This window comes from Mus caroli, chromosome 16 (genome assembly GCF_900094665.2).
Source record: "Mus caroli chromosome 16, CAROLI_EIJ_v1.1, whole genome shotgun sequence".
Taxonomy (NCBI): domain Eukaryota; kingdom Metazoa; phylum Chordata; class Mammalia; order Rodentia; family Muridae; genus Mus; species Mus caroli.
The window spans coordinates 45,397,671-45,413,073 of NC_034585.1; the positions used below are offsets into that span (position 1 = coordinate 45,397,671).

General features: G+C 38.6%; 1 protein-coding gene across 1 annotated transcript in view; it reads left to right on the top strand.

The window, feature by feature from the left end:
• Morc1 (MORC family CW-type zinc finger 1) overlaps nt 1-15,403 on the top strand; it is a 188,581-nt gene that overhangs the window by 37,498 nt on the left and 135,680 nt on the right. Inside the window, exon 9 of the mRNA XM_021185413.1 lies at nt 12,612-12,737. Within this exon, the coding sequence (XP_021041072.1) occupies nt 12,612-12,737 (126 nt within the window). The remainder of the gene's footprint in view (nt 1-12,611; nt 12,738-15,403) is intronic.

Below are 15,403 nucleotides of genomic sequence, written 5' to 3' on the forward strand. Positions count from 1 at the left end.
TCAGTGCTTTTAACTGCTGAGCCATCTCTCTATCCTTAAAGTTTGCAATTTTATGAGGTTTCATTTGTCAATTCTTGATCTTAGAGCATAAGCCATTGGTGTTCTGTTCAGGAAATTTTCCCCTGTGCCCATGTGCACGAGGATCTTCCCCACTTTCTTTTCTATTAGTTTTAATGTATCTGGTTTTATGCAGAGGTCCTTGAGCCACTTGGACTTGAGCTTTGTACAAGGAGATAAGAATGGCTCCATTTGCAGTCTTCTACATGCTGACCACCAGTTGAACCAAAACCATTTGTTGAAAATGCTATCTTTTTTCCACTGGAATGTTTTAGCTCCTTTGTGAAAGATCAAGTGACCATATGTGTGTGGGTTCATTTCTAGGTTTTCAATTCTATTTCATTGATCCACCTGCCTGTCTCTGTACCAATACCATACAGTTTTTAGCACAATTACTCTGTAATACAGCTTCAGGTCAAGGATAGTGATTCCCCCAGAAGTTGTTTTATTGTTGAGAATAGTTTTCGATATCCTGGGGTATTTGTTATTCCAAATGAATTTGCAAATTGCTCTTTCTAACTCTATGAAGAATTGATTTGGAATTTGATGGGGATTGCATAGAATATGTAGATTTCTTTTAGCAGGACAGCCATTTTGACTATATTAATCCTGCCAATCCATGATCATTGGAGATCTTTCCATCTTGGGAGATCCTTCCATCTTGGGAGATCTTTCCATCTTCTGAGATCTTCGATTTCTTTCTTCAGAGACTTGAAGTTTTTGTCATACAGATCTTTCATTTCCTTGGTTAGAGTCACACCAAGGTATGTAATATTATTTGTGACTATTGTGAAGGGTGTTGTTTTCCTAATATCTTTCTCAGCCTGTTTATCCTTTGAGTAGAGGAAGACAATTGATTTGTTTGAGTTAATTTTATATCCAGCCACTTTGCTGAAGTTGTTTATCAGCTTTAGGAGTTCTCTAGTGGAATTTTTGGGGTCACTTAAGTATACTATCATATCTGCAAATAGTGATAGTTTGACTTCTTCTTTTCCAATTTATATCCCTTTGACCTTCTTTTGTTGTCTAATTGCCCCAGCTAGAACTTCGAGTACCATATTGACTAGATAGGGAGAGAGTGGGCAGCCTTGTCTAGTTCCTGATTTTAGTGTGATTGCTTCAAGTTTGTCCCCATTTAGTTTGATGTTGGCTACTGGTTTGCTACATATTGCTTTTACTATGTTTAGGTATGGGCCTTGAATTCCTGATCTTTCCAAGACTTTTATCATGAAGGGGTGTTGGATTTTGTTAAATGCTTTCTCAGCATTTAATGAAATGATCATGTGGGGTTTCCTTTGTTTTTGTTTTTGTTTTTTAGTTTGTTTATATAGTGGATTACGTTGATGGATTTCTGTATACTGAACCACCCTGCATCCCAGGGATGAAGCCTACTTTATCATGGTGAATGATTGTTTTGATGTGTTCTTGGATTCCATTGTTGATAATTTTATTGAGTATTTTTGCATCAATGTTCATAAGGGAATTTTGTCTGAAGTTCTCTTTCTTTGTTGGGTCTTTGTGTGGTTTAAGTATAAGTGTAATTGTGGCTTTATAGAATGAATTGGGTAGTGTTCTTTCTGATTCTATTTTGTGGAATAGTTTGAAGAGTATTGATATTAGGTCTTCTTTGAAAGTCTGATAGAACTCTGCACTAGACCTCTCTGTTCCTGGGCTTTTTTCAGTTGGGAGACTATTAATGACTGCTTCTATTTCTTTCGGGGTTATAGGACTGTTTGGATCGTTTATTTGACACTGATTTAACTTTGGTACATTGTACCTGTTTAGAAAATTGTCCATTTCATCCAGATTTTCCAGTTTTGTTGAGTACAGGCTTTTGTAATAGGATATGATGAGTTTTTGGATTTCTTTAGGTTCTGTTGTTATGTCTCCCTTTTCATTTCTGATTTTGTTAATTTGGATACTGTCCCTGTGCCCTCTAGTTAGTCTGGTTTATCTATCTTGTTGATTTTCTCAAAGAACCAGCTACTGGTTTGGTTGATTCTTTGTATATATCTTTTTGTTTCTATTTGATTGATTTCAGCCCCAAGTTTTATTATTTCTTGCCCTGTAAGCCTCTTGGGTTTATTTGCTTCTTTTTGGTCTAGAGCTTTCAGGTGTCCTGTCAAGCTGCTAGTGTATACTCACTCCTGCTTCTTTTTGGAGGCACTCAAAGCTATGAGTTTTCCTCTTAGCACTGCTTTCATTGTGTCCCATTAGTTTGGGTTGTTGTGGCTTCATTTTCATTAAACTCTAAAAAGTCTTTAATTTCTTTCTTTATTTCATCCTTGACCAAGGTATCATTGAGTAGAGTATTGTTCATCTTCCATGTGTATGTGAGCTTTCTATTGTTTTTGTTGTTATTGAAAACCAGCCTTGTCCCATGGTGATCTGACAGGATGCATGGGATTATTTCAGTCTTCTAGTATTCTTTGAGGCCTGTTTTGCGACCGATTATATGGTCAATTTTGAATCAGGTACCATGAGGTGCTGAAAAGAAGGTATATTCTTTCATTTTAGGATAAAATGTTCTATAGATATGTATTAAGATCCATTTGGTTCATAACTTCTGCTAGTTTCACTGTGTCTCTGTTTAGTTTCTGTTTCCATGATCTGCTCATTGCTGAGAGTAGGGTATTTATGTCTCTATTATTATGTGAGGTGCGATGTGTGTTGTTTCTTTTATGAATGTGGGTGCCCTTGCATTTGGAGCATAGATGTTCAGAATTGAGAGTTCTTATTGGTAGATTTTTCCTTTGACTAGTATGAAGTGTCCTTTCTTATCGGTTTTGATAACTTTAGGGTGAAAGTTGACTTTATTTGATATTAGAATGGCTACTCCAGCTTGTTTCTTTGGACCATTTGCTTGGGAAATTGTTTTCCAGCCTTTTACTCTGAGTTAGTTTCTGACTTTGTCTCTGAGATGAGTTTCCTGTATGCAGCAAAATGTTGGGTCCTGTTTACATACCCAGTCTGTTAGTCTATGTCTTTTTACTGGGGAATTGAGTTCACTGATGTTAAGAGATATTAAAGAAAAGTCATTGTTGCTTCCTGTTATTTTTGTTGTCAGAGGAAGAATTATTTTTTTGTGGCTATCTTCTTTTGGGTTTTTTGAAAGATTACTTCCTTGCTTTTTCTAAAGTGTCGTTTCCCTTCTTGTGTTGGAATTTTCCATCTATTATCCTTTGGAGGGCTGGATTTGTTGAAAGATACTGTGTGAATTTGGTTTTGTCATGGAATACTTTAGTTTCTCCATCTATGTTAACTGAGAATTTTGCTGGTATTGTAACCTGGGCTGGCATTTGTGTTCTCTTAAGTTCTGTATGACAACTGTCTAGGATCTTCTAGACTTTACAGTCTTTGGTGAGAAGTCTGGTATAATTCTGATAGGTCTGCATTTATATGTTACTTGACTTTTTTTCTCATGGTGTTTTAAATTCTTTGTTTTGTGTATTTGGTGTTTTGACTATTATGCATTGGGAGGAATTTCTTTTCTGATCCAACCTATTTGGCGATCTGTAGGCTTCGTGTATGTTTATGGACATCTCTTTCTTTAGGTTAGGGAAGTTTTCTTCTATAATTTTCTTGAAAATATTTATTTGCCCTTTAAGTTGTGAATGTTCGTTCTCTTCTATACCTATTATTCTTAGGTTTGGTCTTCTCATTGTGTCCTGGATTTCCTGGATATTTTGGATTAGGACTTTTTTGCATTTTGCATTTTCTTTGATTGTTGTGTTAATGTTTTCTATGGTATCTTCTGCACCTGAGATTCTCTCTTTTACTTCTTGTATTATTCTGTTGGTGATGCTTGTCTCTATGACTTCTGATTTATCTCCAGGGTTGTCTCCCTTTGTGATTTCTTTATTGTTTCTGTTTACATTTTTAGATCCTGGATGGTGTTGTCCAATTCTGTCACTTATTTTGTTGTGTTTCCCTGTAATTCTTTAAGAGATATCTGTGTTTCCTCTTTAAGGGCTTCTACCTGTTTGCCTGTATTCTCCTGTATTTCTTCCTGTATTAAAGGAGGTATTTATGCCCTTCTTAAAAATCCTCTATCATCACCATGAGATGTGATTTTAAATCAGACTCTTGCTTCTCTGGTGTGTTGTTATATCCAAGGCTCACTCTGGTGGGAGAACTGGGTTCTAATGATGTCAAGTAGCCTTGATTTCTGTTGCTTATGTTCTTGTCCTTTCCTCTTGCTATCTGGTTATCTCAGATCTTGCTGTCTCTGACTATGGCTTTTCCCTCCTGCAAGCCTGTGTGTCAGTACTCCTAGGAGATCAAATTTCTCTGGGAGGCATTTGGATATGGAGAGCTGTAGCACAGGTTCAGCTCCGGGCACAGATGGAAACCGGAAGGATATATTAAGCTTTTTATAATCATCATTTCCTCTTCTACCTTAGGTAGCTTTAAGCCTTTTCTCTGGACCTTTTATAATCCCCATTACATATCACTTGTGCTTCAAATCCTTGTCTTATTTTTAATACTCAGTTACTTCATCGTGGTTTCACTCTCTAGAAAGATTCACATGCATGCATAATGTTCTGGTACACACCCAGTCATGTCCAGCTTCATTTTTGCAACACGACTTCCATTATCACCTGGGTCTCTCTCCATCTACCCTTGGTCCTCTAAACCTGTCCCTGATACCTAAATAGCTACCAGACCAATCTTTTTTAACTTTTAATAAAACAAAACAAAAAGTCTCTTTGGCATTCTACTGTACTCCAACAGAATGCTTGGTTGTTCTACAGTTGTATTGGGTGAATAATTTGGATGCCCAGATCTTTCAGGCCAGCCTCAAGCCCTTGGCTCTCAGGCCACACTAATAATATCCTGGGTTTCAGCTGGAGACTATGTGTATGCTCACTCTGACAACCTGATTTTATGTCTTTATTAAAAAAAAAAAAGATAAAAAGATTCCTTTACCTAATAGCCTGGGCTACCAGTAGAGACATTAGGGTTAATTGGATGTCTAGGACCTGTTGGCTGCCTAATGCCATATAATTTATTCTATGTATAGTGATAGACAGGATCAGTAAATGGGGCCACCAGATCATTAAATTCAGATCTCTATGAATAAGTTGAAGCAATGCAAGTTTATGTGTACATAGGTGGTTATGGAGAGCTGTTGTTCTGGTGACCAGTTGTCTAAGGTTCTAAACTTCTGTGTTCCTTTGTATAAAACACAGCTCTACAGCATCTAGTTTATGTGAATGTTGTTCAGCTAAAAGAGATGCAGCACTTGATGTGTAGAAGATCTCAGTGCGGTTTGCTCCCACTCTTGTGTTCCACTTCTCCCTACAGCTCTTCTTTCTGGCATTTAACAATGTCATTAGTTTGTACAATAGGAAACTAAGCTAGTGCCTGGTACATGTGGAGCAACAAATGGATTAGATTCAAGTGACTAATGGGAATGCTATTGTCTGCGTGATTCTCTAAGCATATGGTAGGAAGGCATTGGGAAGCCTTAGTCATAGCTTCTACTGCCCTCCATCCCTGAAGATCACTGGAGAGCCATATGATGTGAGAGGGATTTTGTTATAATTGGAGTCTCTTCCATTTTAAACTCTGGAGGTCTAATCACCTCTAAGGCATCATTTTTCTAATGCTTTGGGCTTTGTTTGTTTGTTTGTTTTGATCACATGATTTATTGCAGCTTCTCTGTTTTACACTAGGATTTCTTGTGCTCATATTACCTTCAATGACATAGTATATTGTAAACATTATAAATTACATGTCCTGAATATACAGAACACTGGATGAAAGCACTGACCCCCAGGAGAAGAAAATAGAGCTTATGGGATTGACTGTCCTTATAAAGCCCTGCTTTACCTTTAGAACTGGTCAGGGCTGAGGCTCTTCAACACCACGTCCATCAGCTTCTAGAATGTTGTTATAATGCACAGAAATAATGAGGATTTTGTCCTATGTCACGTTTTGAAATTAGGTGCCACATTGCCAGCAGTTTTTAAATGGGCAATCATTGGGCAGCCTTCCATAATGACCCTAGTTTACATCTTAACCAAGCTGGCAGGAACACATCACTGTGACAGCTCCAGACTGTTCTTACATGCTGCTGACATCCTGTGGTAATCCCAAAAAGAAGTACTTTCATTACCCCATGTCGCTTAGGACTTTTCTTTGAAGTTACCTCTTGCGGTTGACATTTCTCTTAGGTATAATCTACAACCTAACATTCAGTAAGTCTGCTCAAAGTTCAGAATTTACACTAGTTGAAAAATCTTCATGGAGCCTTTTGTGTGCATAATATAGACTTCGTTAATGTCACGTATAACAACTCATCTGATTTATGGGAACACAATTTTGGTTGTCACATATAACTATTTTATATATAACATATAACACCTCTGAGACACTATAAAAAGACTTAGCTTAATGTTGTACCTGGAAGTCAGAGCCCAAGACCCAGCCATAGACTATATAAGGTACCGTAGCCTATTTTTCAGTTGCTATACTAGAATACATACAGATGGGTTAGTTATTGACACTAGGATTACGTAACTCATGATTTGGAAGCTGAGCGATCTAAGACCATGGGCTGATATCTGATAAAGGTCTTCTTTCTGTTGGGATCTTTCTACTGTGCCCCAAACCATCAGATGACACCTCAATCAGACAAAGCTGGGAGGACGACACAGTGAGAGAGACAGAGACAAAAGTACTTTTATAAAAGACCTGCACAGGAGATAACCACTAATCTATTAAGCCATGAGTGTATGGATATATGAATGGATATAATGACTTAGTTTTCTCTTATAGTTCCCATGGGGTTGTCACCAGTTGACTTTAAGTTTTAACATGGATTTTTGTGGGACATTCATACTATAGCACAAGAATAGCTCAGCTGATGGCTTGGATGGGAGTCTGTTGTCTAGGTTCCTTTGTGACTATACATAGGAGTTAGCTTTCTCAGAGAGTGTTCTATTCCCAAACACCTATGAGTATGTCCCCCTTTCTTGTGATTCTTTTCCTACATATCCCCTGCCAGCTATGTCTACCAAGTTGTGACTTCCAAACTTCATAGAGGGAAGGAATCTGAGGGATTCATGCTCCTAAACTCCAACCCCCAGGGATCTGAATCTGAAGATAAAGGCAAGACTTGGCTGTAGTGGCTTGCTCTCACTGTCCTTCCCTGTTCTATTATTATTATTATTATTAATTATTGTGCGACCACTATGTCAGTCCACATGCATCTAAAGTGTACATGGAGCCCCTGTTCTATTATTATTATTATTATTAATTATTGTGCGACCACTATGTCAGTCCACATGCATCTAAAGTGTACATGGAGCCCCTGTTCTATTATTATTATTATTATTAATTATTGTGCGACCACTATGTCAGTCCACATGCATCTAAAGTGTACATGGAGCCCCTGTTCTATTATTATTATTATTATTAATTATTGTGCGACCACTATGTCAGTCCACATGCATCTAAGGTGTACATGGAGCAGCCCCAGGAATAGAAGAATATGGACAGGTCAGGTAAAGACAACGGCACAGATGGCACAGCAGACCGTGGAAGCCAAATTGCAGGCAGACTTCTAAGAATTCTCAAGTCTAAGCAGAGAAAAGGACACTGATTCTAATCTGCTTCTCCTACACCATATTCCCCAGACTCTGCAAGCAGCAGGTTCAGCCTTAAAGTAGCCTTTTCTTTACTTCTGCTTGTCACGTGCCTCTGAGTGGGGAGGGCTGGAGATGGGGAGAGTGGCTTGCTTCAGTTTCTTCTTTTTTTTTTTTTTTTCTTCAGTTTCTTCTTATCAGAGCTAATTAAATAGAAAGTGAAAAAGGAAACCACACAGTGATAAATATACGAACTCCCCTGGCAAAGCACACAGAGGCAGAAAGGATGTTTGTGTAGAAATGAGACAAGAAAAGCCCTTGAAGAATTTATGCAAAGAGGGTCCTTACAGATGGAGAGTTGCAGACAGTCCTTTGTCTTCTAAAGATATCCTGACTATAGGGTGTTTCTTTGTCAGCCCCTCAAGTGCACAGCTTGATTTACAATTGGATAGCATCAACACTGAGGATGATCTTCCATGAAAAGACCTCACCACAGGAAGAATGCTCTGCTGCTCATTCTAAACTCGGCAAGAGAAGCTGTGAATGATCCTTCATTCACACAAGAACCAGTTATTTAATGGATGAGGTCACTAACTGCATGGAATTTACAACCTGATGGAGAGAAAATCACAGAGGTATAGACAGTCACAGGGACAGGAAGTAAAGAAGGAGGGACTCACACAGACTCTAGCACTCTGGAGGTGGGGAAGCACTTCAACAGAAGTGAGATTTCCAGGGTGCATCCAGAGAGGTCTAAAAGAACTAGTCAAGAGTGAACAAGAGTGACATCCCGTGGTCTGGAGATGAGATGGTGTGAGCCATATTTGAGAACTGAGAGTAGTTGGCTTATCCAAGCTGGAAAGAGATGAGGCTACAGCATTAATTTGCCCAGAACAAGAAGACCGTTTGCATTCTGTATTTAGCCCTGTTTTCTTTATACCTCAGACTTCAGAAATTAGAGCTAGTTCTGTAATGTTTGTCACAAACAGGAACTTGAGAAAAGACAGGAGTAGAGAAGAAGTAAACCTGCATCAATCCTCAGAAGAGCTGACTCATCAGCTGGACCAATGGCTAGCTTCTGGTAGTTCCCAATACTGATAGAAACCTTTCATTTAACTGAAAACTTGAGTCACTACACCTAGATTATGCAAAGAGCAGGACTGCAACTGGTCAGTTTTAATTGCCAACTTGTCACACACTACAGTCACCTAGGAAATGAGTTTTAATTAGAAATTACATCTGGCTGGCCTATGTACATGGTATGGCATATGTACATGTGGTGGACTGCCTTGATTGTTAGTTGATAGAGGAAGGCTGGGCTCATTGTGGGCAGCACTATCCCCTAGGCAGAGAGTCCTGAAGTATATGAGAGAGGAAGAAGCTAGATGAGAGGAAGTAGGCAAGGATTCCCATGTTATATTCTCACTCAGATCTTGACAGTGGATGTGAAGCGTTAAGTCCCTGCCATGACTTCTTGGAAGCAATAAACTGACCTGATATTATAAGCCAAACACTCCTATTTTTGCTAAGTTGCTTTTTGTCGTGATGTTTTTCACTGTTACAGAAATGAAACTGGGATAATGACTTATAATAAAAGTCCTATTTTCCTCCTGGCCCTCTGGATCTTGGACACACAGTAGGTGGCAGGTGCTGATGCTGCTAGAGCCCCACAAACCCCGATCTTGTATACTAAGTCTTTCAGGAACTACCTTCTGATGGGACACAGTGCATATGTTTCTGCATTTTCATAGCTGTGGATGGCAGTGCTGTGTGGACCTTCATGAAGGGGAAATGCTATACTTTGGGCATTGTCTCACCAAAAGTCTCATGTACTGAATCCTTGGTTTGCAGCATGAGGCATATTACCCAGAGGTTGTGGAAGCTTAGGAAGTGAAGCGGAGCTGGAGGAAGTAGGTCATTGTGATGGGACTCTCGGAAGTGTGTTGACAAGGCCCTGCCGTATTGGGCTCTTTGCTACCTGATTAGGCATGTACTGAAAAGCCACACACTCTTGCCACCATGATGTTCTTTCTAAGTGTATGGGGCTAAGTGATCATGGAGTGAAGTCTCTGGAATTAGGAACCCAAATAAATCCTTCCTCCTCTAAGTTATTTCCATCAGATATTCCATCTTAGCAATAAAAAAAAAGGATACAAATGAAAAAAAAAGTAAGAAGCTAGCAAATGGGTTCCCCCAGACTCCCCCACTTTCCTCTGCACCTATGTGTATCCTCATTACAGACCTGTGATAAATCTTAGTCATGAGTCCTTCCAGAGAAGGAGGGCGTGATGGTTTGTATGTTTGGCCCAGGGAATGGCACTATTTGGAGGTGTGGCCTTGTTGGAGTTGGTGTATCACTGTAGGTGTGGGCTTTAATACTCTAGTCCTAGCTGCCTTGAAGCCAGTATTCTGCTAACAACCTTCAGATGAAGATGTAGAACTCAACTCCTCCTGCACCATGCCTGCCTGGATGCTGCTGTGCTCCTGCCTTGATAATGGGCTGAACCTCTGAACCTATAAACCAGCTCCAATTAAATTCCTTACAAGAGTTGCCTTGGTCATGGTGCCTCTTCACAGGAGTAAAACTGTAACTAAAACAGAGGGTTTTAATGACCTCTGACAAACATGCTCTGTATATTTATCTACATTTTTTGAATTAATAAATTCAGCATCAATGGGTAGGAGTATTATCTAGATACAGTAACATATCTGTAATCCCAGTAATAAGGAGGCTGAGGCAAAAGGATTGCAGGGCCATAGTTATCCTGAGGAGTGGCATGGTGGTACACAACCTTTAATCCCAGTACTCCGGAGCCAGAGGCAGGAAGATCTCTGTGAGATGGAGGCCGGCCTGGTATATACATAGCAAGTGCCAGGACTACACAGATTTTCTCCAAAAAAAATTTATCCTGGGCCTCCAAACAAACAGAAATACTACTGTCATTATGCATATGGTGTGTGTGTCTGTGTATATCAGAAGTTGTTAATCACTTTGAGTTCTCACCATACCTCTCCACTTCATAAACTCTGCTGTAAATTATGCTGTTGTTTTGCTATACTGGGAATTGAACCAAGGGCTTTGTGCATGCTTGGCAAGCACTCGACCACTGATTGAAATCCCCAATCTCTCTGAGTTACTCTTGACTTTAACCTTGAAGTATCAACAATGTGTCCATTCTGAGAAGGGTACAGATAAGGAGTTAGTAGCTCCAGGGCGGTTTCCAATCATAGGATGGGAAAGGATTTCAACACTGGCAGGATTCCTTCGGATGTTTATAAGCATCCCAAGAACTATTGTTTTTCTTTTCTCGACTAAGTGAAGAGATACTTAATTGTTTAACCCCTGGGGTACTAAATGAAACTGCAGCATCACAGTGCAATACAGTAATGCAGATAGTGTCTCTTGTTACATTCAAAGTGTATTAGCAATGACACATATGCATGAACATGCTGTAATAAAGAAACCCATTACTTCATATGCCAACTTAAAAATAAATTAGAAAGTGCATTGATATTGATGGCATAACAGCCACATCCTAGTAGGCACTTTGACATGACTTATGTCAGAAAATTGGAACAATTGAAAGGAATTCCTTTGATCTTTGATCAAGCTTCAGATGGTATCCAAAGGAAGTTATATCTTACCAGAAAATCCTTGGATTACTTAGGGCTTCACCTTCAGTTTCCAGAATCCCTTGGAGTTCTGCCCTTGGACTGAGTGCCTGCTGGACAGATCCCTCAGATGGACCTCAGAGCTTCACCTCATCATCTCTGTCTCCTTCTGAACCAGAGAGAGATGGCTTCCTGCTTTCTCTTTAATCTTGGAGCCTTTTCTGCAGCTTAGAAGCACAGAACGCCACCTCTTAAGCCTGGCTTGGTTTGCTTTTGCCCAGCATTTCTTGTCTATTTGGAGAATATTTACAGCTCACAAGTGGGTTCTAATATTTAAGGTCTGCAAAGAGGCACAGTGTTCCAGCAACCTCACAGGAGCATGCAATTTACTGGTTTTTTTATTCCTGCTTGTCTTCTCTTCCGTTCTGTTTTCTTTCTCCTTTGTCTTCATTCATCCATCCTGTTAAGAGTGTCTTCTCAGCTGACCATAAGAACTTATTATAATAAGGTATTATTACGTATGGAGTTAAGTGTTATATGTCCCCTTCAATGTTCTGAAAGCAAATGAGACTTTTTCCCCCAATTTTATTTCTCTGTTCACAACTGATCAGTAGAAATTCCTTTTGTTCACGTGGACCTACAATCTCTTAGTTATGTTTGGACAGGAAGATTACATTGTTTGTTTATTTTTTGTTCTGCATCAATTACTGGGCCAGCTAATGTAAAGTATATTTCCTGTGACTGATGTATCTTCTTAGAATTGGTTAGCTGCCAACAGATTTTAGTTCTGACCAAAGCAAATGTTATCTGTGTTTGCCTTCTGTTCCGAGGCTTAATGCCACGAGTGTGGTAAGATTTGCTTGTGTTTGCAGCATCGTTAGTTCTGGGAAAAGGTTTCTAAGAGCATACAGGAATCTGAAAGAGACTGAGCCCATGGCCCACATGTCTGCATATGTAGTGCCCAGTTGGTAGAGCTGTTTGGAAAGGAGGAGGTGTGTCCTTATTGGAGGAGGAGTATCACTAGCGGTGTGGGTGTGGTCTTTGAAGTTTCAAAAGCCCAGGCTATTCCCACTTAGCACTCTCTCTGCTTTCTGCTTGTGGTTTGATATGGAAGCTCTTAGCTGCTGCCCCAGCCAACATGTCTGCTGCTTGCGGCCCTGCTGCCCTGGCGTGATGAACTCTTACCCTGTGTAACTGGTTCCTTACATTAGTTGCCTTGATCATGGTGTTTTATCCCAGCAACCGAAAAATAACTAAGACAGAGTGCACTAGTAGAACATTTCATTTTTTTTATCTTCCCAAAGAGAATGGTACCCTGCACACTGTGACCTTTCGAATTCTCTATTTCAGAATTCCAGAGAGAAGGTCCTTGAGAGCCTACACAGCTGTTCTGTATTTTGAACCCCGGATGAAAATATTTATTCAGGCCAAAAGAGTTCAAACAAAGCACCTGTGTTATTCCCTCTACAAACCCAGGTAACATGTTTCCTTTATTCCCTTGGTTTTCTGTTGTTGTTGTTTTTAGCATATAAAATTGATATAACGCCTCAGGTTGTGAAGAGGAAGGCACTGACTGATGTTAAGAGTATCACGTTGCTCTCAGGAAAGACTGAACACTTCAGGGAACATGCAACGTTTGGATAAGACTCTTAGTAGGAATTGGCTGTTCACTTTCACGCTTTGGTTGTGATTGTTTCCAAGAAGAGAACACAACTGGAGGTGTTTTTTAGTTTATATCGTATGGTAGAACTATTACGCTCCATATGGTCTTGTTATATAGTAATGTTCTTCAGAATGAGACGATAAGAAAGTGACTCCATAGGATTTTTACCACTTAATAGTGACGTAAGTGTCTTAGTGTTGTAAGTACACTGTGGCTGCTGACCCAGTTCTCAGACTATAATATACCATCCCTATCATTAAGCAATTCATGGCTTACAGTTATGCATGGTATGCATATAGAATGAGCAGATGTATAAAATACCTGATCCACTTATATTTTACTGCAAATATTTTTATTTTCTTTTAAAAGTTATTTTATTTTATTATTTTATATCTGTGGATCTTTTGTCTGCATGCATGTCTATATGCCACTTGTATGCAGCATTCACTGACATCGGGATTGGGCACTGGATCCCTGGAACTGGGGTTAAAGACAGTTCTGATCTGTGGTGCGAGAAATTGAACCTGAGACCTCTGGAAGAGCAGCAATTGCTCTTACTTGTTGAGCCATTTCCCCAGCCCCTTATTTTATACATATATTTAATATAAAATTTAAGCTTGAAGTTTCATAATATAGAATCAGTCTTGCCCAAATACTTATGACGTTCCAATGGTCTTTTCTTACTTTTACTGTTTTTTTGTTTGTTTGTTTTGTTTTTCTGGGTAGTCATTGATTTGTACAGGAGGTTAGCACATTCCATGTGTCAGATTGTACAGGTACAGAGACTAGAAATAGAAAATGAGTCTCACTTAAGGAACTTACGATTCACTAGGAGAAACAGTTCTAATGAGGGCTAAATAGGTACCTTTTACTTATATTATTTTCTACAGTGACTCTGTGGTTTTGTTTTGCTTTAAACCATCATGATGTTACAGATCTGCATTAAAAACTCAAATCTTCTGGTTCCATTTTCTTTTCTTTATACCAGTCCTCATTTGGTGTTTCTTTCTATATATCAGGTTATTTTTGGTAAAACATCTTTGCTAATCATGTTGTCATGGTGTCATGAAATCTCAACTGCTGGCTTGGTGCTTGAAAATTTCCTCAAAGAGATGTAAAATTAGAAATACAGCTTAATTCTGTGACTTCACCAAACAACGGTGGATTTCTCAACAGCTCCAATTTGGATTTCTGTCCATTCTGAAGATCATCTTTGAAAGTAAAGTGTTTATAGGCTGAGATCATGTCAGGCTGTTCATTTCCTAGTAAATATCAAACAGTGGTTCCTCTCCATCAGTCTCAGTCTTGTGGGAGGTACCCAGGGTCTTCTGGATCAGTCAGCTGGTCTTTTCAAGTTACTCCTGTCTTAGTGAGTTTGATTGAGAAAAATGTTCAAGCCACTGGAAAACGTATTCCTTTCCATTTTCTGAAGAGATTTCCCTTTGGCGAACACTTGCTGTTTTCATCTTAGTATGTTTGCCTTCACCTTCTGAAGAGACATTCTTAGCTCTGTACTGGCAGAAGTAGGCAATATGTCAATGTGTGTATGTGCATGTGTTGGTGTCACTAGCTTCATTTCTACATCATACCCTCTTCAGTATTTTCAGTAGTAACTTGGATAAAAAATGCCAAATGTGAATATTTTTCAATTCATATTTGACCCTGACCTAGTGGAATATATCTCCTAAGAAGTACCCGAAACAAGGTGTGAAAAGACTTGAATTCATTAAACAAATATGATATGGACAAGTGACAGATCAGCCTTTAGATTTTGTAGAATAATTTATTTATTTTTATCTTATATACATTGGTGTTTTGCCTGCATATATATCTGTGAGAGGGTATTGGGTCCTCTGGAACTGGAGTTACAGACAATTGTGAGCTGCAATGTGGGCACTGGGAACTGAACCCAGGTCCTCTGGAATAGCAGTCAGTACTCTTAATCACTGACCTATCATCTTTTCTTTCTTTTTTTTTTTTTTAAGCTATCAAATAGATTTAATATGTCTTACAAATTTAAAAGTTGATTGCTTAATTCAATTACATAAAATATATTAGCACAGAAATAGTATAAAATTTGACTTCTAATGTATTTGATTTTTTCCTTTATAAAGACAAAGGCCAAAGACAAACCACACAATCATCTGTAGCATAAATTTCTACATTATGAAATATCTCATAAAGATTAGTAATTAAATAATATTTTCATTATATACATTAATATGTAATATCAGCCAGAAACTGTATCTATGATATTGGCATTTTGTAAGTTCTACTAAATATAACTTTTGCAATAAATCAAATAAAATATAATTTAAAAAGGTCACATACAATAATGTTATATTACATAATGTTTACATTGAAAAATCAAATGTTAAACTTTATGTTTCAGTTAAGCAGTTTGTAAATTATATTCATGAATAATTTGAACCTTCATTTAGATAATATAAACCATACTACATTTTTTTAACTACTCATT